The 27,844-nt window shown below is 39.8% G+C and overlaps 2 protein-coding genes across 2 annotated transcripts in view; one reads left to right on the forward strand and one right to left on the reverse strand.

Moving 5' to 3' along the window:
- The first annotated feature begins 6,370 nt into the window (after nucleotides 1–6,370).
- Nucleotides 6,371–16,647, forward strand: LOC111868913. Its single transcript, XM_023860006.1, has 2 exons — nucleotides 6,371–6,541; nucleotides 14,635–16,647. The coding sequence occupies exons 1-2, from the start codon at nucleotides 6,371–6,373 to the stop codon at nucleotides 16,645–16,647; spliced, it is 2,184 nt and encodes a 727-aa protein (XP_023715774.1).
- Nucleotides 16,648–21,658: 5,011 nt separating this feature from the next.
- Nucleotides 21,659–27,844, reverse strand: part of LOC111868908 (zinc finger protein 37 homolog) — a 15,101-nt gene continuing 8,915 nt past the window's right edge. The window contains exons 3-4 of the mRNA XM_023859999.2: nucleotides 26,948–27,114; nucleotides 21,659–23,447 (exon numbers count right to left, since the gene is read on the reverse strand). Coding sequence (XP_023715767.1) covers nucleotides 22,523–23,447; nucleotides 26,948–27,114 — 1,092 coding nt within the window. The 3' untranslated portion in view covers nucleotides 21,659–22,522. The remainder of the gene's footprint in view (nucleotides 23,448–26,947; nucleotides 27,115–27,844) is intronic.

The following is a 27,844-nucleotide window of genomic DNA, read 5'->3' on the forward strand; positions in this document are numbered from 1 at the left end:
GTACTATGGAATTCTTAACAGTTATGATGAAAGGGATGAGTGTTTGAAATTACAATATCCTGAGAAAAGCTGTTTCACAAAAGCAAAGCAAAAATTATATGACCAAACATGTGTCCTAGCTTAACAAAACTCAGCATGACACCATTAAATTTATTCATTTCAGTTTAGGACAAAAACGAAATGGAGACCTCTAAATAATCTTCAAGCAGCAGATCTCATCTAATTTGCTGTAATTACTGAACTGCTGGATTCTTCTAGTTAGGCTTTCCTCGTGGTTCTCATCCTTTCTTGCTTTCTATCTACAATCCAATCACAGATGACCTGGTGGTCTACAGATAAAGAATTGGACTGCCATTCAGGAGGTCATAACTCAGTACACATTTTCCTATGCAAATTTTTTATTTCACCTCTGCCAACGTTTGTACTTTGGGGATGTGGAAAACTTCAGGCCTTCACCATGGCTCAGAGTCCAAATTAGGCTAAAGGTTTCTCTGCTCTCCACAATTCTTGCCATTCTTTTATCATAAGGGTTAAAATAATTTTATCCCATGTGTATTCCTTTCAGAAACTGATAATTTCATTGCAATCTGTGGATAAAGACCAGCAATATCAGTAACACCATACTTCAATGTGATTTCAATTCCATTACTCATCCTCTACTATTACAGGCAGCTACATATCTAAGCAACTTCCTTAGGCCTTCTGCTTTCTGGGGGCCTGCATGTTGATTTTAGTGAAACATGAGTAATTTTACTAAATTTGTCTGCACAAGTTAACAGTAGTGATAGTGCTTCTAACTGATACTAATCCAGTCTGGACTGGGTTGACTATCCTGGCTGGGGTTATTTGTGATATTATGCAGTTCATGAAGACAAATGCCTGAACAGTGCCTTAAATTAGGCCATGACCACGTCCTTCCACATCATTTCCCATTCATATTCATGCAGTCATTCGATGATTATATAGTCTGAGCTCCTGTCAGCATCATTAAGTAAACCACAAGTAAATAAATGTAATAAATACAAACCACTGCGTCCAATGTGACATAGAAGTTATTACTACGTTAAAACTTATCTCCCTTACATGTTTCGGTTTTTATGGGCTATCTTCAGAGGGAACATCATTACAAACTGGAAACTACCATCACAATAGGTGTTTTGATTTAAAATACATACACTTATATCCTATAATGCACAGTACGCGTAAAGTCGAATGTTTCACAATCACAGCAGCTACTTGATGTTGTAAAGTTTTTAAAAGTTTCTAGATGTTATTTAAAAACCTTTATTGTCAATAGTTAAAATTTTTTAAACCACGTAGGTTTGTGTGTACTCCTATCGTCCTTCTTCTATGGGGCAAATTTTGTGCCTTATAATTGTTAGTGCAATGGACCAGAATGAAACAAATCAAAAAATAAATGTAAATTTAATAAATATGGTTTTGATACAGTGTGGTTGTGTAATTTCTGGCATGAGAGCAACTGAAACAAGTCTCAAAAGCTGGAGAGTGGATGATTCAATATAAGAGCGATGAACTAGCACAAAGATTCGGTTTGTGTTCATAACAATTATTAAATGTGTTACCGTCTTGACTAATTATAACATTGTCATGGGGCTATGTAATATGTCGAATAAAATTGTGGTTAGTCACAATTCCCATCTTATTTCATTTTGTGCATATAAATATAATTTTAAAATATCTTGAAAGGAAACAAAATGTTTGCTTTTAAAGGACATAACTTCTCAGTATACAAATCTTAATAAATGACCGAAAGTTGGATTAAGTCAGTTCATTTAATTATTCGGATGGAATGTACCAGTAAGCTCATAGTTGATCTAATGATACTGATGTTAAATTATATGGATTTAAACAGTTTTTAGGTGTAACTACTTTACAGGAAGAGTAAGAAGAGATATTGTTCTGAAGATCTTTAGGCAATTATTCTCCTAAAATTAGAATAGGAGCAGAAATTACTATATTGAGACCACTGGTAAAAATTCGAGTACAGTAAGGAAATAAAACAAGAACTTAACATAGCACATACTATTAAGATTATATATATACAAGTATATGTGTGTGTGTCTGGAATGTAAGCCAATCAGAAGCAGGATGGTAGGTAGACCGAACAGAAGATGAAACTGGAAATGGAAGAGCCAGACTGGCTTTAACCATGATGATGCATTGAGGATGAGGAGTATATATTTCAAATTTCAGCTTTGTTCAACTGCTTTTGAATCACATTTATTATGAGTGCAGTGTCTTTATTACACAAAGTGCACATGCTCTATTTCGTTGGTGCAATTTATAGTTCATACATAATATTAAAGGGTGTTGCATAAGGTGATATTTCTTAAGAGCTATACTCTGATGGGGATTTTCTAATCTATACAATTAGATTTGCACATTAATCAGTGAGCAATGAAGCTCCACTCCATGAACTTGGATAGTCACAAATTACATGTATTAATGAATGGTCTTTATTGAATTAGCCATTCAAGGAACAAATTGTGAATCACAAAGATGACAGTCAAAAAATGTTTTAAACAACTTTGTTCATACGCTTATGAAATCCTACTTCTGGACAGTGCTAATAATTAATAAGGAAAAAAATGATTTCATACATTAATAATAGTCACCCCGAAAGAGAATTTCCCACGGTAATTAAATGCAAATGCTTCATTCGGAAGAAGCTTACAAAATGCCAATTTTAAGAAGCTACCTTCAAAGAGAATAAAATATTGGACGAAAAATCAATGATGAACAAGTCAAATTAATAAAAGCTCTACATTCACCGTAAATTCAACTTGGCTACGCTAGTTATTTCCAACTCACCAACATTATTGGCATTTCTGCAGAACATATTCAATTATTATAATGTTATAATTCATCAAAATTATGATACTTAAATTCAGAACTGGAAGTTGAGCCCAGTATTAAGGCAATAAAGATTTCCCTGGGACACGTTACTATCCCTGTTGATGTCATACAAGAAATTATGTAAGTGCCCCACCCACGGTCGTCATGCAGAAACAATAACCAGAACACACACATACATGTAGAAATGTGTATATGGATATAAATATATTTATTTATTTATTTATTCTTTTTTTCTTTTTTCCCCTTGGCACTACAGCCCCAGTGGGCCTAGGCTTTCTCAGTCGCCTTATTGTCTCTCTTTCAATCTTGAGACGCTATACTTCTTTTCTTTTCACGACGAATTCCTCTGTCGTCCTCCCGCGTTCAAGTTCTTCTCGTCTCCTTTTCGACACATCCTTATGTGGACTTGTGCGTGACTCCAACTGATCTCCCTGAAGTCTAAGTCTCTTGCTCTGTGCAGCATTTGTTCAGCGGGACATCTTCTTGTCGGCCGTGATCAGTCGCTTCCTCGGGAATCCACCAGCTCCCTGAGTAAGATTCTTCTTCACGATGTCTCTCTTGCGTCGTGCCACTGTTGCGCGACGGGACATCCTCTTGTCGATTTTCTGCTCTTGCCGTGCCAATTTCGCACGGCGGCTCGTCTCTCTGCGGGCGACGGCCAGTTTTTTTCGGCACCCACCCTGACTCTGGGTCCGTTCATTCATCTGGCGGCGGCGGTCCGCGGACAGTTTTCGATCCTTGCGCCTTTTCTTCTTCGGTTCTCCGACCAGCATTACTTCGGCGACATCTACGGGACCTCTTCCTTTTGTGCCGCCTCAGGTTTCCTGTCCGGTGAGGCTGGCTTCTTCTCTTCCTGGCGTGCCTCCATCTCTTGGCAGGCCATCGTCTTTACTTCCGTTTCGGGTTTCAGTTCGATCTCCATTTCTTCGTGGCTGGCTCTCATGTCTTCCCGCCAGGCTTTCCAATCGGCCATCATTTGTTCATGACTAGCGTCCGCCTTTCCTTGCATGGCTAGCAGGAATTCCATTATTTGTTGACACTCCATTTTTTGTGGTTATTTTTGTGTTTATGTTCGATCCTTTCGGTCACGTGTGTAAGTATAATCCTTTAAATTCGATCCGATTAATCCGAACTGATCCCACTTCTGACACCAGTTGTCACGTGTTGGGTATGTTACGCGACAAATAACTTCACGTGAGTCTCGGATTTAACGAATCTTTATAGGTCACCCACTCTTACACACCTTACTATTATTATCGCTTGCAGTCTCACTTGACTTCTGGCCCAGTACTCTAATACGACGTCTCATCTATCCTTGGCCGTGGTTGGATCCCAACTGTCTTTGGAATCGGCTGTCCCAAGATTGTCTCGTTCTCATTACTCTGTGTCGTCTCTGGCTCTGCTTATATAGCGGTTATGCGGACCCGATACCGGACACCGTTCCTCGCGGTTCCGTTACCGCTGTTCAGACAGTCCGTTGTTACGGGAACGCTCTTATAGAATGCACCGGTAACGCGTTTCGTCTCATCCGTTGTTACTCAACGACATTCGTTGCTACGAATTGTCGCTGAGGGAACTCCACAATTTCCACGTATTCGTTGCCGTGCAAGTGTCCGTTCCTTTTGTAGCGGTTGTCGCGGTGATGGACGTAAGATAACGCGTCACAATATATTTCGAAATGTGCTCTTTAAAATTTTGCTCATCCCACCGTTCATGTCTGATTATTGGAGAAGAAACACATGTATTCCAAGCTAATCACCCTGAAAATACAACACTGCATAGTCACTGAATAATTTCCTCGTATTTTGTTAAATATTAATCATACCGAAAAGTACTCAGACAGATATCGCATATATTGATTGTGTCTCTATTTTTAAACATGTATCAGCTGGCTACAAGAATAACCGCTTTTCGGAAAACAGATAAATTTCGATTGGAACTGTAAAATACGCGTTAGACGGGGCTGACCCAAAGTAAATGAAAATTTCCAGATAATTTTCTGAATATTGAAACGAAATCCGTCCAACAGTTTCTGAAAATAAGTAATCGAATAGACGCTAAACAGACTGATATATCTCCCAGTTCTGGGCTGGAATTCACAGAGAGCATTGTAACAGAATGCGACATACGTAACCAGCTAAACTGTTCTAAAAACTTCAGTGTTTGGCAATACTCCGCTGAATTTTCCAAAGAAAACTCTCTTCTAATGAGCCTAAACAACATCTGATGTTATGGACCTCGAAGGCTCATCACAGTCCTTATAGCAGCTTAGCACTGGGTTTGAAGCAAAAACCTCTACAATGTCGTTCCTTGTTATTCATTTGGTCGATGAAGGCATCGCTACTAAAATATGTAAATGACTAGAAGGGGGTGATCGGTAAATCCTGAAGATGGCATTTCAACCGTTAGTTCGGCTGATAAATAATCAACACCATTCTTCCCCAGCCTCAATTTTATGAAGAGTGGAAATGCCAGAATTTATTGGACGGTGGCGGCTCGTGACCTTCTGAAGAGGTGGGACCAGGAATGAATACAATCCCTCTCACTCACACACACACATACACAAGCGCGCGCGCACAGTGCTTAAAATTAAGGAGAGAGAGGAAAATTTGTGTTCTTTTTAAATGTTAATACTTTAATGGTTTGTGTTTTGCGATACAGGACCCCCCCCCCAGCAACTATAGTGTCATTCTGTGTTGAAGAGAATATTTACAGAAAATAGTCGCTTCCCTGTGACGTGAGTATAAACATCTTGGTAGAAACACAAAGCCCTCGTGAGTCGGAGAGATTCCGATCCCGTTAGGTTCATCTGTGCCTTTTAAAGCTCATGCTTTAGTATGCAATAGTACTAAATAGTTGAGCACTACGCCATAAAGACGTATGGGGGAATGATGTACAGTTGACCGTACTATTGACACTGAATATGCGGCTGGATGAGCCTCAGAACCGGTGTGGCGACGTGGAGAGGAGAATATCCTGCCCGTACCAGGACTCGAAATCCGGCCTCTCGGTCGTCCAGTCAGTCGCTATACCGATAGTGCTATCCCGGCTCCGGATGGGCAGACCGACCACGTGCATCACACGAGACACGAGCCTAAAATGCACTGTTTCTATTACTTGCAGGGCTGGACCGACTACATGTTTCGCGCATTCCTTTTACACTCTTTGACAATCATCGCAAGAAAGATTCGTGTGACAGCGAATCATTTCGAAAATGTCTTTAACCTGATTCGACACTGCCGATCCATTTATTTTCACTCACCGTAGCTTTATGACTATCGCTACTGAAAGTACATTCTTTTCTGCTGTATAAATACCGCTTTTGAAATTATCACTAAATCTACACGTCCTGCATCTGCACAAGGTTTCTAACAAGCTCCGAGCTATATAAATTTCACAAGCCTGTCACTCGAAATAAACACATGCTGGCCATACAATTGTATTTTAATTTAAAATGAACGCAAACCCTGAAGTGTCAACACGGAGTAGCCGAATGTCTGTATTGGAAGGGAGAACAGCAAATATTCAGGCAAGTGGGGGAGAAATGAACACATCAAATTCTATCAAGACACGTAATGGGCAGCGACCCGAAGGCCCAAGCAACAATGGAACAGGTTTGGGACGGGAAGGTGTGACGGTTATCGACAGCTCTAAGCAAATGGAAGTTAGACTTGAAAGGATTCTGACGATGGTGTATACTGTACTTCTTTTGGCTTATTTTGGACTTCACCCATCGTCTGGTATGTAAAAGACAAAAAGACAAAAAACCTTTCCTATCCACCTGAAGACGGAGACAGATCCAGTCTCCGAAACGTCGTGGTTTTTTGTCTTTTTGTCTTTTACATACCAGACGATGGGTGAAGTCCAAAATAAGCCAAAAGAAATACAAATGAAAGTTCCATAGAAAACTGAGCTAAAGATAGGGTTCATGAAGCAAGGTTCTCCATGAACTTCTCGCATCCTAAGCAAATTTTCTTCGAAATTTGAAAGACCTTCTTATGTCATAAAAAGGTAAAGTTGCACTGTCCTTAAATAATTCAGCACAACGCCATGAAGGCGTGTAGGAGGTGTGGATATATAGAACCACATATTCTTCGCCTCGGAACTATCTGATGGAAACAAATTACAAATACGTAATCGAACTACTTTCTGTGCCTACTAAATTCAAACAATTTATAAATTTATTAAACTTCACTTTATACATTTAGGCGTAAAATGATGGCGGGGCCCTCCTCTTCCGGCTCACAGAGACGGGTTGTCCTGTTACTGGAAGCAGTGTTATGCATCAGCAGTCCGCATAAGTCCTGAGAGCAGATCCCTATTGATATACAATGTTGCATTGATAATGCACATACCAGTACCAGCCTAAATGCATAGCATAACGGCACATTCTTTACTCCTCTTCGGGAGGTACTAGGTTCAGTTGTCGGCCGGGACATCAGCTATCCCGATGAGGTGTCTGGTGGTTTTTCACAGCCCCCAGGAAAATGACTGGATAGTACCAAGATACGACCATGCAAGAATACTTTTAAATTATTTTCAACTTATTCATATATCATCTCAGCATTCGACGAGACATAATTTGCCTAGTGACACCGTCATGATATAGCCTACAATAATATCTGCTGTCACTAACAATTTTCCCCCTTAAAGCGGTATAGTGTGACTTTAATAACAGTAATTGAGCATTGTATGAGTTTAAATATAATCTGATATCATAATCATTATCGACAAAACAGCGCTTTAAGCCATAGCCTTCTTTAGAAGATTCTGCTAATATTTATCATGAGCTGGACCATCCGGTTTTCATTTCTTTGAATTTCGCAACAATAATTTTTATACAGAGCAATGTTGTCAGTCTTGAGTCCAATTCTCAACCTGGGGAACAAGGTTTCTGTATTTATGTCCCCCGGTGACAGGGTGGCCCAGTTTTCCGCCGAGGCACCGGGTTCATTTTCGCCGCCTTCTACGACTCGCAGGGTAACGGTAAAAGTATTCTAACCGGCCTCCACACGGTAAAACTACATATTGTGGCGTGCCGCCAGAAAGCCGGAATGGTTAAGGAGATGAGCGTTGATTTCCTAGGCAACGAGCGACGTTCCCACTAAAACGGCTGGGAATCAGAACACATCCATTGCTATACAGCAGCTAGCAAACCTAAGCAAAGAATTGTTCGAGACAGTTGCATTACAACGGCTAGGAAAACTCGTAGCAACGAGAGAATACGCTAGCTAACTGGTGAAGCTACCGCTACAGCGAAACAAAACACTAGCTACTGGCGGATATAACACGTGAAACGGAACCCTTGAACAAGGTGTCTTAGAGTCCGTCCGACGGTAGGACATAAGGAAAGACCAGGTCGGAATTGAGACCAGATAACGAAATACAAAGAACCGAGATTACAAAGTGATACGAAGAGATACAACGAGCCGGGATTAGCGGTTCAAGAAGTGTTGTAACACTGGAGAGGAAACATCTAAAGGACGTTCGTTATAAATGGAATAATTGTACTTACGAGTGTAAAAGCGACTGTCCAAAAAATATTCGTTCAAATCCGAGAACCCGTACAAATTTCTTGTCGCGTTGCCCAGCAAACACGCGAAAATATAATATAATATAATATTTTAATATATTTTTATGACAACAAATATGTCGCGAAATGAGTCAGTCTGCCATTAGACAGTATTCTCTTGCGGAGGTCCATGATTCCGCTAAACACAGTTTGGTATACAGCATCTGTATAACCCGGAAACGGAAATGGAATTTCAGACTGGAACCAGATCCGTATTTTAGTTTCGACACTATGGGCACTGTGCACAGGATATGTGAAACAAATAAATGACCACTTTTCAACAAAATTTATGACAATGCGACAGCCCAAAATGATTAATTATACGATAACGTCCCGCTGAACGGACCACTCGTGCGCATGCCGTTTTATTTGCCGCTAAAGTAATATTGATCTTGGTACGTAGGAAGAAGTTCCTACATTTTTACAGATGTTAGCTTTAAGCAGTACTCAGTTCTCGATTGTCGGTTATGTGGTCTCTTGATCAGTGAGAAGTAATTATGGATTGAAGAAAGCAGACTGCTTTTACCGGTTCTCATGGTCTCTTCGCTTGCGGATTTCTTATATTTTTCCTTCTACCCTGAAGATGGAGGCGATACGTTCCTCCGAAACGTCGGTTAACACCACATATACACGGTGCCAAATCCCAGAAAACTACTTTCTTCATAGTCACCGCCGTGAAAGTCTCAAATATTACAAAATTATGGATTGTGTGTAGAGTTATTTAGTTTCGAATAAAACTTATTAGATGACATGACGTTTGGGCAAACAACAGTGATTACACAAATTAAAAGTTATTATTACTCTCAGACGCTATCGCAAATAGCTGCTGTGAAATAAAGCCTAAGGGGATGTTCGTACTATGATCTTATTACAGTAACATGACATACGATCTCATTAATTATCCTCCTCATAATATGGCCCGTTTGTTACTGCAATTCAGAACGTCAGTGTTACTTTCTGAGTGTTCTTTCTTTTGTTACTTGAGACAGCATTGAAAGATAAATGCTAAGGTTCTGATTAGGGATGTGGACATTACAAAACAAAAGCGACATTTATTCCAATTGTTATTGATTAGCACTAGCGTAGTCAGTATAGCGACTGGCTACGGGCTTGACGACCAAAGGATAGGACTTCGAGTCCCGGTAGGGTTAAGAATTTTCTATTCTCCACGTCGTCCAGACCAGCTCTGGGGCCCACACATTCTCCTATCCAATGGGCACCGGGGGCTCTTTCCCCGGGTGTAAACCGGCCGCGCCGTGAAGCTGACTGCTCACCTCCAACTAGTGCCGAGGTCGAGAAAATGTGGATCTATAGATCCACTCCCCCATACGCCTTCATGGTGTAGTGCTTAATTAGTTAGGCATAGGGACAACTTTACCTTTTACCTCATTAATTAGCATAGTCTGTTTCCGTTGTATTTAAGCAAGTCTGGCAGTTCTGTTTACATCAGTTTAACAACGCAATACGTGTGTAAACTTGTTAACGAGATATATTAAAAATCTATTCAGGCCTTTTAAATCAAGTGTTTCTTAATATTTCTTAAAATTATAGAAGTTTCAACATGAAAATTCTGTTGTAGTAAAAGTGTCGCACATCAGGTTTAATCAAGATCTATCAAAGAACTCGAAAGCTAGAACTTTAAGTAAAAGTGCATTTAAGCCAGTAAGTAGTGTCCCTTCAAAGTAATATGACTAAAGGGACATCAATATAGCTTGGAGAAATTTAGTACAGGTCTATCATATGCACTTCATCGAAGTCAGCCCAGTGGCTTTGAAGCTGTTATTTGCGCACCAAGGGCCAGTAAGTTAGAAAGGTAAAGTTTTGCTGGGATTAATTAATTAAGCACCACACCATGAAGACGTATCGGGGAGTGAAAGTAAACGGCACAGTTCTTAAGCTTGGTACTAGATAGAGGTGAGTGGTCAGCTTCATGCCCCGGCCGCTTTACCCGCGGAAACAGCCCCAGGTAGCAATGTTATAGGAGCCTGGGTGGGCCTCGGAGCCGGGAATCTAAACCCAATTTCTGGGCCATCCAGCCGGCAGCCTATCCGCTATACCGACTGAAATATCCTGGGTCAGTCATGACAAAAATAAGAAGTGACATTCGGTTTTTCTCAAACACGAAACTAACGCTGATAATCTAAATAATGATGATGGCAGATTAGCTACAACTTCGCTTCGTCTTGGCAGTCGGAGACCAATTTATAAAAACGGCGTGTATATCATGGGCATTGGCTGAGGACAAGCTTTGAGACACGTCTTAAAAGTCGTAGTGTATCAGCAATCCTTCGCAACGTAGACAAATTTCTTCAGCTCGCTAAATAATTTAGAAGAACGGTGTCGCCGGCCGATCGATAATATATGAAAATGGATTGCTAACTCACAGTGCGTTTTGAAATATAAACGAAATTAATGGTGGTTAGCCTGCATCAATTCGGTTGAAGTCGGTAAGTAAACATTTAAGTTCTGACATTTCTCGAATAATTTACATCACAGACTGAAAAAAAAAACAACAGAAGTTTTACTTTATATTCAAAGGCGGATATGTCGGGGTTGATTCGGTCACGGAGTTATTTTTGGTCAAGCTACGAGTAATTCCCGCACTGAGCAGACAGTTTGAGCACCTGATCTGGCATTGCGCTTAGTACTGCACTCTCGTATTGTGTGCACAAAACGTTCCTCTTTCCTGAATTTGTGAACTTTGTGTTTTCGCGAGACATATGACATAAGCTCACTTCACGGTAGTTGTAGAATGATTGTATTAAAGAAAAAAATGCAATATCTTTCGATTTCGCTTGTCGATAATGCTATTAGGCCAAATCTCAGTGGTCCAAGTTGAAAAGACGAGGTAGCTTCTTGCTATGGACACTTTGCCTCCAGGCGGAAATGCCCTGGATCCTCTCGATGTGTTTCAACGTGACTGTGAAGAGAATAACTCGAATGTTCTAAGAATAATATTCCAGCTTTCCATTTCAACTTAAGTTACTTTACTGAGCTATCCCAGATCATTAGAACGGACCCTGAACCAAAACGCCATCCCATGACAACTACTGGCGTAAACCTCTCTTCCCAAATTCCATTCAAATCCAGGTCAAGACATGAAAACAGACATGAAGACAGAGAACGACCATTCTCACGTTTTTCTTCATTTTGTTCAGCACCCCCAGAGACAAACGGTTAAATTGTACCTAGAAAGAAATCTCGATCATTTTGTTCTACGTCATTTACAAATTTATGATTGCACAGACTTCCTCCTACTCGGTACTATAACACAAGCAGCACTGTTCAATCAACAAACACACGACTTCTCCCAAAATAAGTTGGCTCCTTCACATACAACACACAGAAGGCCTAAAGGCCAATACTTTCATTCCTTGTTTTCTGCTTTAATATACATTAGAATGAAAGTACAATATATCCCAAAATGCCTCTTATGGGAGTAATGATGGAAAATGCCGGTCACGGTAGCCGAGCGGTCTAAGGCATGCACTGTCTTCGCTCGCTCGGAAGCCGGGATCGTGGGTTCGAATCCCACTCAGGGCATGGATGCTTGTGTGCGTTTTTCTGTGTTTGTCTACAGGTAGAGGCCTTGCGACGAGCTGATCACTCGCCCAAGGAGTCCTACCGAATGTGTAAGATCTAGAAAAACCGAAGTGAACGGAGTTCATGGAGGTAGGCCTAGGCCCACTGGGGCTGTAGTGCCAAGGAAAAAAAAATGATGGAACATGCCTAAATGTTATGTGACCTTCATAAAAATTTCAACCTCCCACTGTATTCCAACTACACCTTAATATTTTACTAAGGTAACAACGCAAACATTACACGCCTGAAATATGCATTGCCATTCTTAATACAGGGACAACTTTACCTTTTTTTACACGTGAAATGTCACATGTCTTCGGATGTTGTAATAGAAGTTATACAAATAGAGGCCCCAATATGTGGACCAATACAAATAGAGGCCCCAGTATGTGGACCAAGAGCAAGTTTTGATAATTTAAGAAGACATTTATTTCTTACGTTTGAATAGTAAGGAAAAAAGACATGTCATGGATGTCCTGCGTCATGTGGTTAGTGTGCATGTGTTTATCATTCGCTCTCCTACTTCAGCTGAGGGGGTCTGGCAATAATGCTAATGAAATTGCTGCATGCGGTCTTGTGTCGATGGATAAAAGTAAGTAACGAAAAAAACAACGAAAGAGAATGCAGAATTTAACAAGGCATATTGCTGCTATCGACTACATATAACTTATCCAGTACACTTCTCTCAATGTTAACTCCACGTGTAGATGAAATTATTTGGGATCATCGGTGCGGATTTCGTAGACTAACTACAGATTAGGCCGCGCCATAGCTCAAGCGGTTAGTCTCTGGCTTCCCACCGCGGAGGCCCGGGTTGGAGCCTGGGTCTGGTCAAGTGGGATTTGTGGCGGACAAAGTGGCGCTGGGGAGGGTATTTCGGTTTCCCCTGCCAATCTTCATTCTGCTAAATTCTTCATCATCATAATCACCCGGGGCAGGCTACAATAGGCCAATCAATGGCCGCCGTGCCGAGTGGATCCAGTTTGACTCCACTCCCCACTAAGCGAATTAAAAAACTACAGATCAAATATTCTGCATTTGTCGGATATTTGAGAGAAAAATGGGGGCGAAATTGGCGGTACATAGGCCATTTGTAGATTTCAAATGAGCATAGGATTTAGATGGGAGGACAATAATGTAGAATAATTTCATTATATTTGATATAAATGTAGAATTAATTAGGCTAATTAAAATGTGTTAATAACGAACAATATTATAGCGATGTCCTTATAGGTAAAATCTGACCAATCCGTTTCCCATTCACAAATGTCATAGATGCTGCCTTATCATCGTTGCTTTTCAAGTGTGCATTAGGATATGCCGTTATGAAGAACCAAGGAAACCATGCTGATGTTAAGTTATTGGGTGAAAACATAAATACCATAAGGAATAAAATATCAGAAATGTTAACACGTAGTTAGTCTAGTATTAAATGCAGAGAGTACTGAGTACACAGAATGCAAGAAAATATAACGCAAGTTAAAATAACAGAATAACAGGACACAGATAACAAAATATCTTCGAAAATGTGATGTAGTTCAAATATTCGGAGCAGGACTCATAATTAGTGGATCACTGTGGCAGGAACAATGCTTACACAGTAAGAATGTTTGGGATTTGCAGTGAGGGTCATATTTTATGGGCATGCTTAGTGAACACCCTAACCAAACTGCATAAGATATTTTCATCCACAGTTGATTCAAACATACAGAAGGACGGAAGACAAGCAAAGCAAATTTCTGCACTGTTCAGAAATGTGCCCATAAATAATATCTCCCTTCTTTGTAAGAAGCAAAATTCTCATAAATTAATGTTTTATTCCTTCTATAATGGTACGATAAAGTTAAGCACCACACCATGAAGACGTATGGGGTGGAGGCACAGATCGAAGTACTCGTAACCTCGAAACTACAGAGAGGTGGTCACATTCATGTTCTGGAGCTTTGTCGCAGAGGAATCTGTCCCCGGTAACCAACGGAAAGGAGACTGTGTTCGCCCCAGAACCGGTCTGAAGGATATCGAGAAAAGAAAAATATCTTATTCTTGCTGAGGAATCGAACACCTATCCCTCGGGTGTCAAGTCCACGGTCCGTTGCTGCACCAACTACTACTTTAAAATTAACTGGTTTTATGTAAATGAACGGTTCAACTACAATGTAATAGAACTAGATATAGGCCTAATAGTGGAAAAGGCATTGAAAAAATTTTCCATACATTCCTTACGTTTTAAAAGAACCTTTGGACATTGTGTAGTTATTTTTTGGGAGCATATTAATATGAAGAACGTATTAAGTGAGACAGTACTCTCTACAAAGTAGTAGAATTATCGAAGTTGTTAGAACAGTTTTCAACAAAATCATAATGTTGTACTCTATCTTGAGATTAGGCATATTGAATTCTGTGCAGTGTACATGAAGCAATAAGAAGAGATAATCATAAAATTTTGCTTTTGAAATATACTGTGATACTGCTCACAACTTCTCATCATCACAGGGTAAAGGAGCATAATAGTTATGAGGGAAAACGAGACCCCATAGAAGCCACAGTTTTTGTCATATTGTTTGCCAAAGAGTCTTCAATTGTTACCTTTTATTTCTCAACAGATTGCTTTGGTGATATTGTCTCTCGCCAATCCGTATACTGGCGCTGGCCGGGAGTACCTTGCCAGTCAACTTGTGGATTCTGCTGTGGCAATTTCAGACATTTACTTCGCACCTGGACGAACTATTGCGATATCACTGCCCAACAAAACATTTTTAGAAACTGACACCAATATCAATGCATCAAGGCAAATGCGAAATCTTGGACGGTCAAGTGATGAAAACATGGTAGAAATTATCCACGACCTAACAGAACGCCTTCACATCTTAAGTCGCTGGCCTATTGTAGTGATTTGTCCCACAGAAGAAGTCACGAAACGGGACCCTACAGACTGGGATACAACGAATGAAGACGTTCACGGCAGCTATATTCTGGTTAATATGTATCATAAAGATCTGCAAGATCAGGTGGTAATCAGTTTGAGGGAGCAGATACAGAAACTAGAAACATTTCCTGCCTGGAACTCACGAGCAAAATTTGTCATATTGTTGTTAACAGAGGAGGCAGTTGATGCCAGGGACGTGGCAAAATATGTTCTGCAGGAGCTGTGGAAGTGGAAGGTAATGAATGCAGTACTGTTACTTCCAACTTCAACTAACAAGAGTAACGTGTCCCATGTGCTTATGTATACATGGTTCCCTTATCAACTTCCCTCAGGTTTATGTGGGGAATTGAGAGACGTCATCCACGTCAATTCTTGGATCTTAGACAAAGACGGAGGACGATTTCTACAAAATTCGTCTCTATATCCCGAGAAAGTTCCAGTTGATCTCAAGGGATGTCCAATTAGAGCTTCAACTTTCGAATTTCATCCCTTTATCATATGTGATAAGCATATAGCCACAGTGACCAACTCATCTATCATTGACGGCTTGGAAATACGAATCATGAGAAGTGTAGCTGAGGGAATGAACATGAGCCTAATACTAAGAATACCACCCGGGGATGACAGAGGAGGAATACAGCTAGAAAATGGTATCTGGACAGGACTAAGGGCTGACATAATCTATGGTAAAGCAGACATCGTATTCGCCAGCCTTCTGAGGAAACTTGAGGATCACCTTATATTTGACGACACAATAAATTATTTCACTGACAGATTTACGTGGTTTGTAGCACGTGCAAAGCCGTATCCTCGCTGGCTAGCTATGGCCAGAGTCTTTGATCCAATGACATGGTTAGTCGGTTTCCTGGTCATCATACTGTCGAGTATTTTCATGAGAATTCTATATTCTTTCCACACAGTTAAGCATAAGGAAGTGTCGCATGATTACTGGAGATTTGCTGTTTGTCTGTCCAGTATATGGGCCGTGTTCTTGGGCGAGGGCGTGCCAATAATGCCTTGTAGTCTCCCTCTCCGAATGTTCTTCCTGTCCATGATAATCTACTCTCTTGCAGTCAACACAATATTCCAGACATTCTTCACGAGCTACGTAGTGAATCCTGGGCTCCTACACCAAATAAGTAATGTGGACGAGCTTGTTGACTCTGACCTAATCTATGCTTTTTATTACGTACTAGATAAATTTTTCACTGCAGATTTCTTACAGAAGTTGAAACCAAGAGTCCAGTGTGAACCATTCAAGTGCCTGGATTATGTTGCCACTCAAGACAACTATGCGACATTCTGTGGCAGGGCCTTACTGGCGTATATTGTTGACGAACTGGTGAAACAAGAGGGTAAGCATGAAATTTATGCATTTCGAGAAGATTCCTTCCAGTTAAATTCTGTTATGCTGATGCCAAAAGGAAGTCACCTTTTCGATCGAGTTAATATGGTAATGACTCACATTGTTGAGGCAGGTTTACCAAATCAGTTTCTGAAAACCATATTAGATTCTAGGCGAATTGAAGCTGGAATATTAGCTCTAGAGGATTTGAGTGGTGAATATTCTGCTCTGAGCTTGAGTCATCTACAGGGGTCGTTTTTCTTTCTCTTAATGGGCGTTACTCTGGGATTAATCATGTTCTTATTGGAAGTGATTACATATTACTTGATAGGTTATTCGAAGTAAACGTTAAGAGAAAACTAATCTCTGTAGAAAGATTTCGTAATATATGACTCTTCTCCATATCGTTTATACACTAACATTCGCACAAAACGAAAGGCTGGAAGTCCATTTACGAAGCTTCATTGTCCATGTGCGGGTTAACAGAATATCCTAGAATCAAAATCGTCTTCACGTCCTTGGCGCCTAGGGTAAGGTCTAGCGCACACATGCAATTTTTTAGTTGGCCGATAGTTGGCCGATAGTTGTGCACGATCGTTGAGGCCCAACGACTGTCGAGGGACGTGCGCACACATACAATTTTTAGTTGGCCGATAGTTGGAGTTGGAGTAGAATTTTGTGATTCTGTAGTAAAAGCCTGTTGTACCATTAATACAAGATGAAATCAAGTCAAACATAAACAGATNCATGAGTGCCCACTGAAAGTATTCCTCCTTACGGAGTTCGCGGAAATGCGGAGATATGCAGGACTGCTGGTTAGCACGCTGAGTGCATGCGCGTCTCGTATTAGATGGAGTGCTGTAGGAAACACTTTGACAGACATCAGTATTAAGTACTTTAAGGCAGGAGTAGGAAATTCATTCACGAGACGGTTCGAATCAGGGCCGTATAGAGACTTTTGTAGGCCCTAGACACTAAGACTTGAATGTTAACGAACTAGGAGGGCAAAAAAAAAAAAAATACGGTTTCGCAAGAACCGCCTAGTTTTCCCATTGAGGCCTAAACATTTACACCACCAAAGTACTGAGTTAAGAGAATTTTACAGGATTACAACACTTATCACATATAAACGGACAAACATGATTACACCAATTGGTGATCTTAGCAACTTTTAGTTGCGAATGCGCCTAAAAAGCGAAACATTTTAATTTTTATAAACATTGTAATTTTTCCAAACGTGATGCCACATAATTGTTTTAATCAAAAATAAATAAACTAACAAACAATTCATAATTACCCTTTACTGATCAGTGCCCTGGTTCGAAGTCAAACTGCATTTCCTTTTCCGGGCAGTATGGATGTTAAACCAACATATACAACCTTGTACGATGGGGTACCCAAAAGAAACCGAACTAATTTTTTTGTAGGCAGAGCTTTTGTAGTACCGCGTTTTGCCGCTATGAGCGCATAGAGCTAACATTCCTGAGTCGATAAGCCGACTACCGTTGCTTCAGAAGGTAAGGACTAGTTTCGGCAGAGTTTATAGTGACAACTGTTTTGTGTGATCGTCGTTTTTGCAATGGCTGATTTTCGTGAACAGCGTGCGGCGGTGAAATTCTGCTTTTTGCTCGGGAAAAGTGGAACAGAAACTCTTGAAATGTTAAAAACGGCGTACAAGGACGATGCTATGGGGAAAACTCAAGTGTTTGAGTGGTTTTCCCGTTTCAAAAATGGTGAAATGTCAATTGATGACAAACCTCGTTCTGGTCGTCCTTCCACGGCCCGAACACATGAAAATGTTGAAAAAATTCGTGAAATCATCAAGGAAGATCGACGACGGACCATTGAAGAAATTGTGGAGCTGTCGGGAGTGACTTGGAGCTCAGCGGCCAGATTTGTGCCAGTCGGGTGACTGGTTTTTCCATCATGACAATGCCTCTGCTCAACGACAATTCTTGACCAAAAATGGTATGACCCCTGTTCCTCACCCTCCATACTCACCCGACCTTACCCCGTGCGACTTTTTTTTTTGTTTCCTTGAATGAAAAGAGACATGAAAGGAAAAAACGACGGAGGCGCTGTCAAGCATCTTAAAAGATGAATTTAGACAATGTTTTGAAAAATGAATAAAAGACTAGACAAGTGTATTAGTGTAAGTGGAGAGTACTTTGAAGGGGATGGAAGGTTTGTGCTCAAAATTTGAATAAATAAGTTTAAAAAAATAAGTTCGGTTTCTTTTGGGTACTCCCTCGTATATCAAGGTGAAAACATCGTCTTCAAGCAGCTTCTAGATCAAGCAGAGGGGTAGCTTGCAGTGTGTCTGAATTATTACACTAAATTGTTACCAGCGCTCACATGATTAATGCGACACAAATTGGTGATTAAAGCTGTTGACAAGCTTGGTTTAGATGTTCGTATTGCAATGCTCAAAATTGCGGTCATATGTTCGTCCGTTTCCATACGCTAACTCAGATTCGTTACTCTTAATTAAAGTTAACATTTGTATGAGGATGCAAAAAACTTTGCCCATGTCAAATACTTAATATTTTATATCAAATCCCTTAACATGCTAAGGAAATGAAATTAGAATGCTTTATGGAGTTTAAATTTTCTGTTGTGTCACCACACTGCATATCGATCAGATCATACTGAAAATGATTTCGTATCTTTTCAAGGGCAACGAAGGATGCTCACATCAGCAGTTTGATTTCATTGCTTTCTTTCTATCATTAACAAGTGGTACATTTAAGTCGTGCACTTTGCTTTCACACGCAGTCTTGATTTGATATAAAAGCCGTCAAATATTGAAACAACCTTTACGAAAGCTAAAGTCAAAACTTTATCCTTCAATCTTGTTACAAGCTCGTTTCTAGGGACTACTGTGAGTGCTGTATGACGTAATGAATAAAATATGAAGAGTAAATGTAAATAAAGGACTAAAAATTTCTTACGTATCTAAATTGACACTGGAACGGACGGTGAGATTAAAAACTGACGTGATAAGTGACTAAGTGATAAGTCACTTCAGTTTAAAAACTGATCGAGAAACAAAAAACAAACTCTGTGGTCTTAGTCCGCAAGCGAACTACATGTATACCAACCGAGCTACCTCCGCTTGCCGGCGAAGTTAGTGCCAAGATCGTGAGACCACACAGTGAAAAACATTTCTAAGAAACAAGTATATATAAAATTAACTCCTCACGAACAGTATGCCAACTTCATAGTCTTTATGAATCTGAATTTCGCAGTTCCCTGGTTGACGTTAACAAGAATCTTCGCCGACAGCAGATACATATGCTACAATATATCTTTTGACAGTGTGTAGTTTATGTACTTCATACAGCTACGAAGGCTGTCAGAAAATCAATCTGACATTGTTCCTTCATGCTTCGTAACCAAAAGCAAGTAAGGCAGCGTTGGCACAGCGACAATGTCAAATTGTTAACTGCTTTAACTGCTGCTAGTCACTTGAAATTTGGCGTGGACGGACAACGGTGTTTGCACAAAGGGAATAAGATGTAGAAATTACTACAAAATGGTGTCTATTCACATGTATTTTCTACGGAACTACTGAAGATTTTGATGAAATTTGTTACTTGGTTTACACTGAAATCTAATGAAGGAAATTTATTTTTGTTCATATCGGTCCAATATAAACACCTCTTTACGCGAGGTTCAATGTGAGCCTAACGGTTCTTTTCAAAAAAGTTCATCATGCAAAAATTCTACACGACATAAATCACAGATGTCGACCATTGTAATACACTCGTTTACCTAGGCCTGTACTTGAAATAATTTCTGATACAGTGAATATTTTGTAAGGCAGTTATATGTACACTGTAAGACGCTTTGCAATAAGAGATTTGTATCTGTATTAAATGAGCATGGAGACCAGCAACATGCGCAAAATCGCAAGTTGGCCAGTTCTATGAACAAACCGATGGGCTCGCCACTTTCTCCAGTCATCTCTAACCTCTATATGGAGGACTTCGAGGAGAGGGCACTTGACTTGGCCCCACACAAGCCCCGCTGCTGGTTTCGCTACATGGACGACACCTTCGTCATCTGGCCACACGGTCCCGACAAGCTCAAGGACTTCCTGAACCACCTAAATAGTATCCACCAGTGCATTCAGTTCACAATGGAAACTGAAACTGAGGGCCACCTCCACTTCCTCGATATACATATTTACAGGAGACCCGATGGTTCCCTGGGCCATAGAGTATACCACATATCCACCCATACAAACATCTACCGTAACGCTGCGTCCCACCATCACCCTTCCAACAAGCAAGCTGCACTTTCCACATTGGTGCACAGGGCTAGAGCACTGTGTGATCAAGACAGCCTACATGTGGAGTTGGTGCTCCTGAGGGATGTATTCAAGAAGAACGGATACAACAACCGGCAGATCCACAGAGTTCTCAACCGTCTGTAAGTGTAAAGTCTGTAAAGTGTAGTTCTGAGAGGTGTACAAAAGTGGCCAATAAATCCAATTCATCCAATCCATACCCCGTCTATAGTCACACACAACCCTAAGTCAAGAAAATATGCTGCAAGCTTAAAAAAATAAAAATGAGATTTCACTGGATTACCTTCAGTTTATTTCTTACAATCATAATCAGACAGAATTACAAGCATTATAACACCTTCACACAAACCTATCCATCCTAATCTGGTACCCGTTTCAGCCAGTGTCTCAGTATGTCTCATTCTGTCAGCACGACATGTGGTTCTTCTCATATCATTCATATCAACAATGTATATGCCCACCTACAATGCAATTTTATCTACTGGTCCTTGCTTTTTCAGTTAATCCCAATTGTTTATCAATGATGATATTCAACAAACGCACATAAATACACAATGAGATAAACTGTAACATTGTCCCCAAGCTTAAGAAACACCATATTATGAAGGTGCAGAAAAGAGTAGAGGTGCTTTCCAAACCTCAGTATCAGATGTAAGAAAGCAGTCAGCTTCATGCTCTGGCCAGTTTACTCATGAGGAAGATGCACATGATACTGAATAAGAGGCCAGGTGACCTCACAGTTTAGACATGGTAGGAAAGAGAAAAATTTCTGTATAAGATCTGAGGTTTTCACAGCGGTGACTGTGAAGAATGCCGTCATCTGGGATTTGGCGCCGTGTAGATCTTGTGTGAACCGACATTTTGGAGGAAAGTATCGCCTCAATCTTCAGGGTAGAAAAATCCGCGAGGAACCAGCATGAGCAGATGGTTGCATACATCTGTTCACACTGGCTCCCCATGCTTGGATTTTTCAACCTGAAGATGGAGGCGATACGTCCTCCAAAACATCAGTTCACACAAGATCTATGTGGCGCCACATCCCAGAAGACGACATTCTTCAAAAAATGTATGCTTCTATCAGGAATAAACCTTGTCATCTAGATCACTGCTTAGTTCAGAAGAACAATAACGTCTGGAAATGGCAGTTACAATTCAGTTCAACAATTATCATCTCATCTACTTTCCCAAAGGATTAAAATCTGGATAAGAAATAGTACATTTGGTCATCCCATATGGGTATGAACAGGGTCTCTTATTTTAGGAAAAGAATGTATATTATATGTCACAGAAAACAAGAGCTCTGGAAAATTTGCGAGACAAAGATGCATAAAGTAAGCGTGCTATTTATGATATTACATGATGAACTTCTACAGGTTCCCTAGTGTTCTTAGAATAGGGAAATCAAGGTTACATTGGGCTGGAAATTTAGCTAGGATGGAGAAGACAAGGAATGCATACAGAATTTTAATATGGAAATCTCTTGGAAAGTGGCCATTTGGAAGATCATGGATATGAGAGGATAACAATGTCATGGCTTACAATGAACCATAATTTTTTCTGGCAGAGATTAAACTCTGGTTTAAAGGTGTGTTAACTAATTTAATAGATAAGTAAGAGAGGAAAGGTTAAAAGAACATGATTTCATAAGCACACTGCTGTGTAGTGTTTCATGGAATGTATGGAATACGTTGGGTCTCATAAAGCTTCTCGTATTTAATCACATCCAAAAATGAATAACCATTGCAGGTGAGACAACAATACACCCATCAATCAATTAATGCAATATCTATTTTTAAGCTTCAGAAAGATTGAGCCAAACTGGGCACACATTTAGTGATTACATTTTAGTGGAATGGCTTGAGAAGAACCTATTTGGTACGAAGAATGAGATCCTCACATTTATTTACTTTAATTTAGTGAGGATGAAGTGTAGTTTGTATACTGCAGTCCTTTAGTAAGATCCATAGAAAATGCAGCTTCACCAGTATGACTTCGCATGTGCTTGGTAAGGCTGTTTCTCTGACCAAAACTCATTCTGCACACTGTACACTGAAAAGGTTTCTCGCCTGTATGAGATCGCATATGTTTTGTGAGGTCATAACTCTGAACAAATCTCCAACCACATTCAGTACAAAGATAGGGCTTCTCACCCATATGCGCTCTCATATGATTGGTTAATGTACTACGGCGTCCGAAGTTGTTGCCACATACCGCACAATGGAAAGGTTTTTCACCCGTGTGTGACCTCATATGTTTAGTGAGTGTGTCACTTCTGCCAAAACTCTCGCCACAATTGGGACACAGGAATGGTTTTTCACCTGTATGTGTAAACATATGCACTGTGAGCTGCCTTCTCCTTGCAAATTTCTTCCCACATTCAGTACAATCATATGGTTTCTCTCCTGAATGAGTTGTCATATGTAAAGAGAGTTGATGTTTCTGAGAAAATGTTTTTCCACATTCAGGACATACAATGTTTTTCTTGAACACTTTTGTCTTTGTGCTTGATCCAACCTTCATGGTACTTCCACGTCTCTCAAACTTTACTTTATTCACTGCAGAAGACACACTGGCACAGGAGTCTGGATCACTGACTTCAGTATGTGTCACAGATGAAGGCCCCATATCCAACTCCAGCTTTACATCCACATCTGTTGTTCTGTTTACTGTTCTGCTTAAAGAACTTGAAAAACTCTTAGGTTTAAAACTTGTCTTCTTTACTGAAGGGCTTGCTGGTTGTTCATCTGACCTTTCTGCCTTAACACTGTTACCATCTAGTTGCATCTGTGACCATACATTGTTTTCTTCTGAAAAATCATCAGCTCCATGAAATCTGTAAGGAAGTTATATATTAATTACACATTACACAGCAAGTTTGAATATCATATTTATTTAAACTCTGTTATTTGAATTACTCAACTTATACATGCTATAATAATTTAATATTGCCTGTCCATTTATGAAAATGCTTTCAGCCACTTCAAAATAGAAACAGTCTACAAATTAAAATAAAAAGTGTCCATAGCATAAAACATCACACAAAAGTTAAATGTGTTGAAGCTTTTGGATTTGTCCTCCAGTTCATATCTCATCACAAACAATCAAGCCAGGGGAAATATGAAACAAAAGAGAGAAATATTTATTTCACAACCATTTTCCATAAAATCACTGGTAAGCAAACTGTTATTTCACATTTTCATACCATAGAAAATGATCTCAAATATTAAGTCAAAGAAGGAATTAAGAAGAACAAACACAAAAAATAAATACTGTTTTCTGGGATGTGATGCTGTGTAGTCTGGTAGAAGTTTACCAATGTTTTGGAAGAACACACTGCCTCATCTTCAGCGTCGAAGAGTAAGCTAAGCAGGCAACAAGCAGTGCTCTGGTTGCTGCCTGCGTGTTGCATGGCTTACTCTTGGACACTGAAGATGGAAGAAGTACATTTCTCCATAATGTCAGCGAACTTCTACCATACCTCATCTCTGAAGACAGTACTTCATACAGTCACTGCCATGAGAACCTCAAATATAAGAAGAAAAAATATCTTTACTTATGGCAGCATGCTCTACAAAAATACGGGAACTGCAGGATCTTCAACAAAATGTGAAATCAACAGAGTGCAAAAATTACTGTGAAGAGAAGGGGTGTACAGACATCTGGAGTAGTTTCCTGCATGAACCACCAGAAGCTAAAAGAAACAAAAGCCAAAACGTGTATTAATTTTATACACATTAATATACAGTCTGAATTTTATACATATGGGTTAGTATATTTCATATTACTTCTCATTCATTGAAAAGTAATTAAAAAGTGATCTTCAGTGTAGTGCTTTGTCTTGTTCTTTTACATTCTTATGCAACATACTCTCAGTTCACACCACAGCAAGACCCCTTATCCAACAGTGCTGCTCCTGACACTAGTTCATCCTCTTCAGGTGTTTCATCAAAACAAGTGCATGCATACCTCTTTGTGTAAGTGGTATGCGTGCACTAAAAGATCCTGCAGACTATCTAAATTGGAAGATAAAAGGCATAAAACAGACAATGTTTGGGAGTGAAGAAAATAACAGCTAATGGAACAATTCCATGGCATGTCCTCAGGTTTTGGAGGAAGAAATAGTCTCCTGCAAATATGTTGAATAATTAATCATAGACAGTTGACAAGGATAGTCAGCTTGAGAGGTGGATGTAGGACTAAAGTGTGTTATAAATTCTCAACAGCAGGCCTTGGAACCATGCAGATGTTAGGCCATAACTTAAACAGTATAAACAACTAGCTCAGGGCAGGTAGGATTCAAATGTTAACAACTTCTTTGAACAGTGATGAACTTGTAGATTCTAATGGGTTCTGACAATAGTGTATTGGCTCTTGACTCAGCACCACACAAACCATTGCTGTGGCTCCAGTATGTTGATGACACATTTCTGGTTTGGCCTCATGATCCAGAGTGGTTAAAGAATTTTCTCAGCCACCTCAATAGTTTGAGGTCTTCCATCCAGTTCACTATGGGAACAGAGTCAGACAGTGTGACCCCTTTCTGAATGTTCTGCTCATCAGGAAAGTCTACTGGAAACCCACCCACACTGACTGATATCTCAACTTCAAATCTGACCATCCACTGCATGTGAAAAGAGGTTTGATTCAGAGTCTTCACAATAGAGCTTCCACCAAGCCAAGAACAAGATGTGTTTAATTAAATTAGAAGCCCAAGATGTGATCTTCAGCTCAACAGTTATCCCCAAGGTTTCATTGACTCAGCCATTAATTCCAAGAGTAGCATTCATCTAAATAAAGAGGAAATGCCTCTGGCCTGTGTATATTCCATATGTGAAGGGCGTTTCAGAGAAGTTCAAACACATAGGGAATCAATACACTAGGACAATCTTCAAAACCAAACACACTCTTAGGAGTTCACTCTTGAAAACCAAGTCGAAAAGAGATCCACAACAGATGACACAGTATGTCTGCAGCATTTCCTGTGAACATGGCAGAAGCTACACTGGCGAAACAGGCAAACCTCTAGCCATACAGCTCTGTTAATATAGGCACAATCTCAAAGAGGGTCTTCTAGAAAAATCAAAATCGGTCCAACATGCCTATGAAAAAGGCCACAGGCTGCGATGAAGCTAGGATTTTGGAAACTGAAAGTAACAGCAGGTACAGAAAATACAAGGAGTTGGCCCCTATGGCATGCTTAACCAATCCAATCAGCCAACCCAGCTTGAACACTTCTCCCATCTGGATCCCACCTTACCAAACAGATTTCTTCATGGGTTTCTGTAAGGTTTTAGTTTTGAGTGTTCAGGTTTTACTCCACAGATGGCCCTAGTGGTATGCACTATATGTCTGCCCAAATTATCCATTTAATTTTATGTACTGGTGTTCATGAAGTTGGTTTATTGGCTAGCTTTGCAGCATAAATTCTATCACAGTTCCACAAAAGTGCATGCTTTACAATTTTTATTGCATATTTTTCTGCTATCTCCAACATAGCCTGGTCTCAGGTATTTAAAGAGATGTCATGAATCTGACACTGGTTGTCCAGTGACTGAGGTTAGCTCTTCCTAACTGACCCAACAGAGTTAGTGTCTTCCCCACCTCCTTAGGATGGAAACAGACCCAGTTTCCAAAATGTTCTGTTTCCTAGTTTTTAGAATACTGGACGATGGACAAAATATGTAAACCCAGTAACTCTGAATGATAAATTTTCCATAAAAGTAGGGAATTCTTAACAGCCAACAGGTCATTACATTTTCAAGCTATACCATTTATTATGGAAATAGTTAATGCAACACTTAAAATTGCCTAAAAAATCAAGACACGAACAACAAGTAAAATGAGAGCTTCCTCTCTACTGAAAGTGTGCTTATGCATCATCATACTGTTAATGCTAATGATCAGTACCATGAAGGCACAGAAAGGCATAGAGGTTAACTTCCACACACACTGTATACCTTAGCATTAGAAGATGTAAGCAGTCAATTCCATGCTGTCACTTCATTATACACAACCATCCTACCATTCAAAGGCATGTAGTGTGAGAGACAGACAGTGTCATTAAGCAAACCATAAACAAATTAAAAAGTAAAAATGATGTACTGTCAACTTATTCCAGAGAAAGATTATCTGGTAGCAATTAGTCAGGAGTATGGGAGGGACTGCAATGGTGACAATATCCAAATACAATTTAGGTTTGAAAGCCCCAATGCTGAACAGAAGGCTCCAGTTTTCATGCCCAATAGTAAATGTCTTAGCATTACAAGCAGAACATGAATTTATAGAACAGAGATTTGTTGCAAAAGCTGGGACATATGGAGAAACATATCTAACCTCAGATCTTCTTCTTCATCATCATCATCATCATCATCATCATCTATGTCGTTTTTACGTTCCTCAATGGAGACTTCTACTACTTCATCCTTCACAGATGCAAGCTTCCAGCAGTCATCAAAACTATCAGTTCGGAAGACAGAGTGAAGAATTTCATTTGTGCTTTCCTAAACAAGCAGGAAATGTAGAATTGTATTACTAAAGCTACAAAACAGAACACAATTAGAAAGCCGCTAATTTTTATTTATGTAAATTACTTGCAGTGCAGATATCCAAAATATTCTTCTATTTCTAATACTTTAATAACTATTTTACTTCATTTTCCATTCAAACTATCTGGATCCAATGCATACCTCCCAAAATTACGTACACGTGCATTTGTGCAAGTGTGTGTGCGCACGCGCGTGCGTGCATGTGTGCACACACGCACATGTCTGTAATCTGAACCATATAATATAATAATTTAACATAATTTTAACAAAGCTATAAAACTAATGTGTTTTTCATGAAAAAACTTCATAACATGTTATTCTGGATCTCTACACTATGTATTACAACCTATCAACTGAAATAATGATGCTGGTTCAAACAAAAATACAGTTATCCCTATACATAATTAAGTGCCTCACCATAAGGATGTAAAGGAAAATGGAGGTATAGCTCCATGCACTACATAGAAGTGGCAGTTGGCTCCACTCTCAAGGAGGAGCCCTCAAAATCCATGGGATAGGAGGTTTGGTGGCACCTAGAGTTGGTCTAGATGCAATGATAAAGGGAAAAATCTCTGCCCAGTCAGTCAGTTGGGAAAATACAATGAAATAAAAAAATATTAATAGAAATACATAATTATTGCAAAGCGAGAAATCATAATGTTCATGCATCTTATTTATTACTATA

The sequence above is a fragment of the Cryptotermes secundus genome, unplaced genomic scaffold (assembly GCF_002891405.2).
Source record: "Cryptotermes secundus unplaced genomic scaffold, Csec_1.0 scaffold685, whole genome shotgun sequence".
Taxonomy (NCBI): Eukaryota; Metazoa; Arthropoda; class Insecta; order Blattodea; family Kalotermitidae; genus Cryptotermes; species Cryptotermes secundus.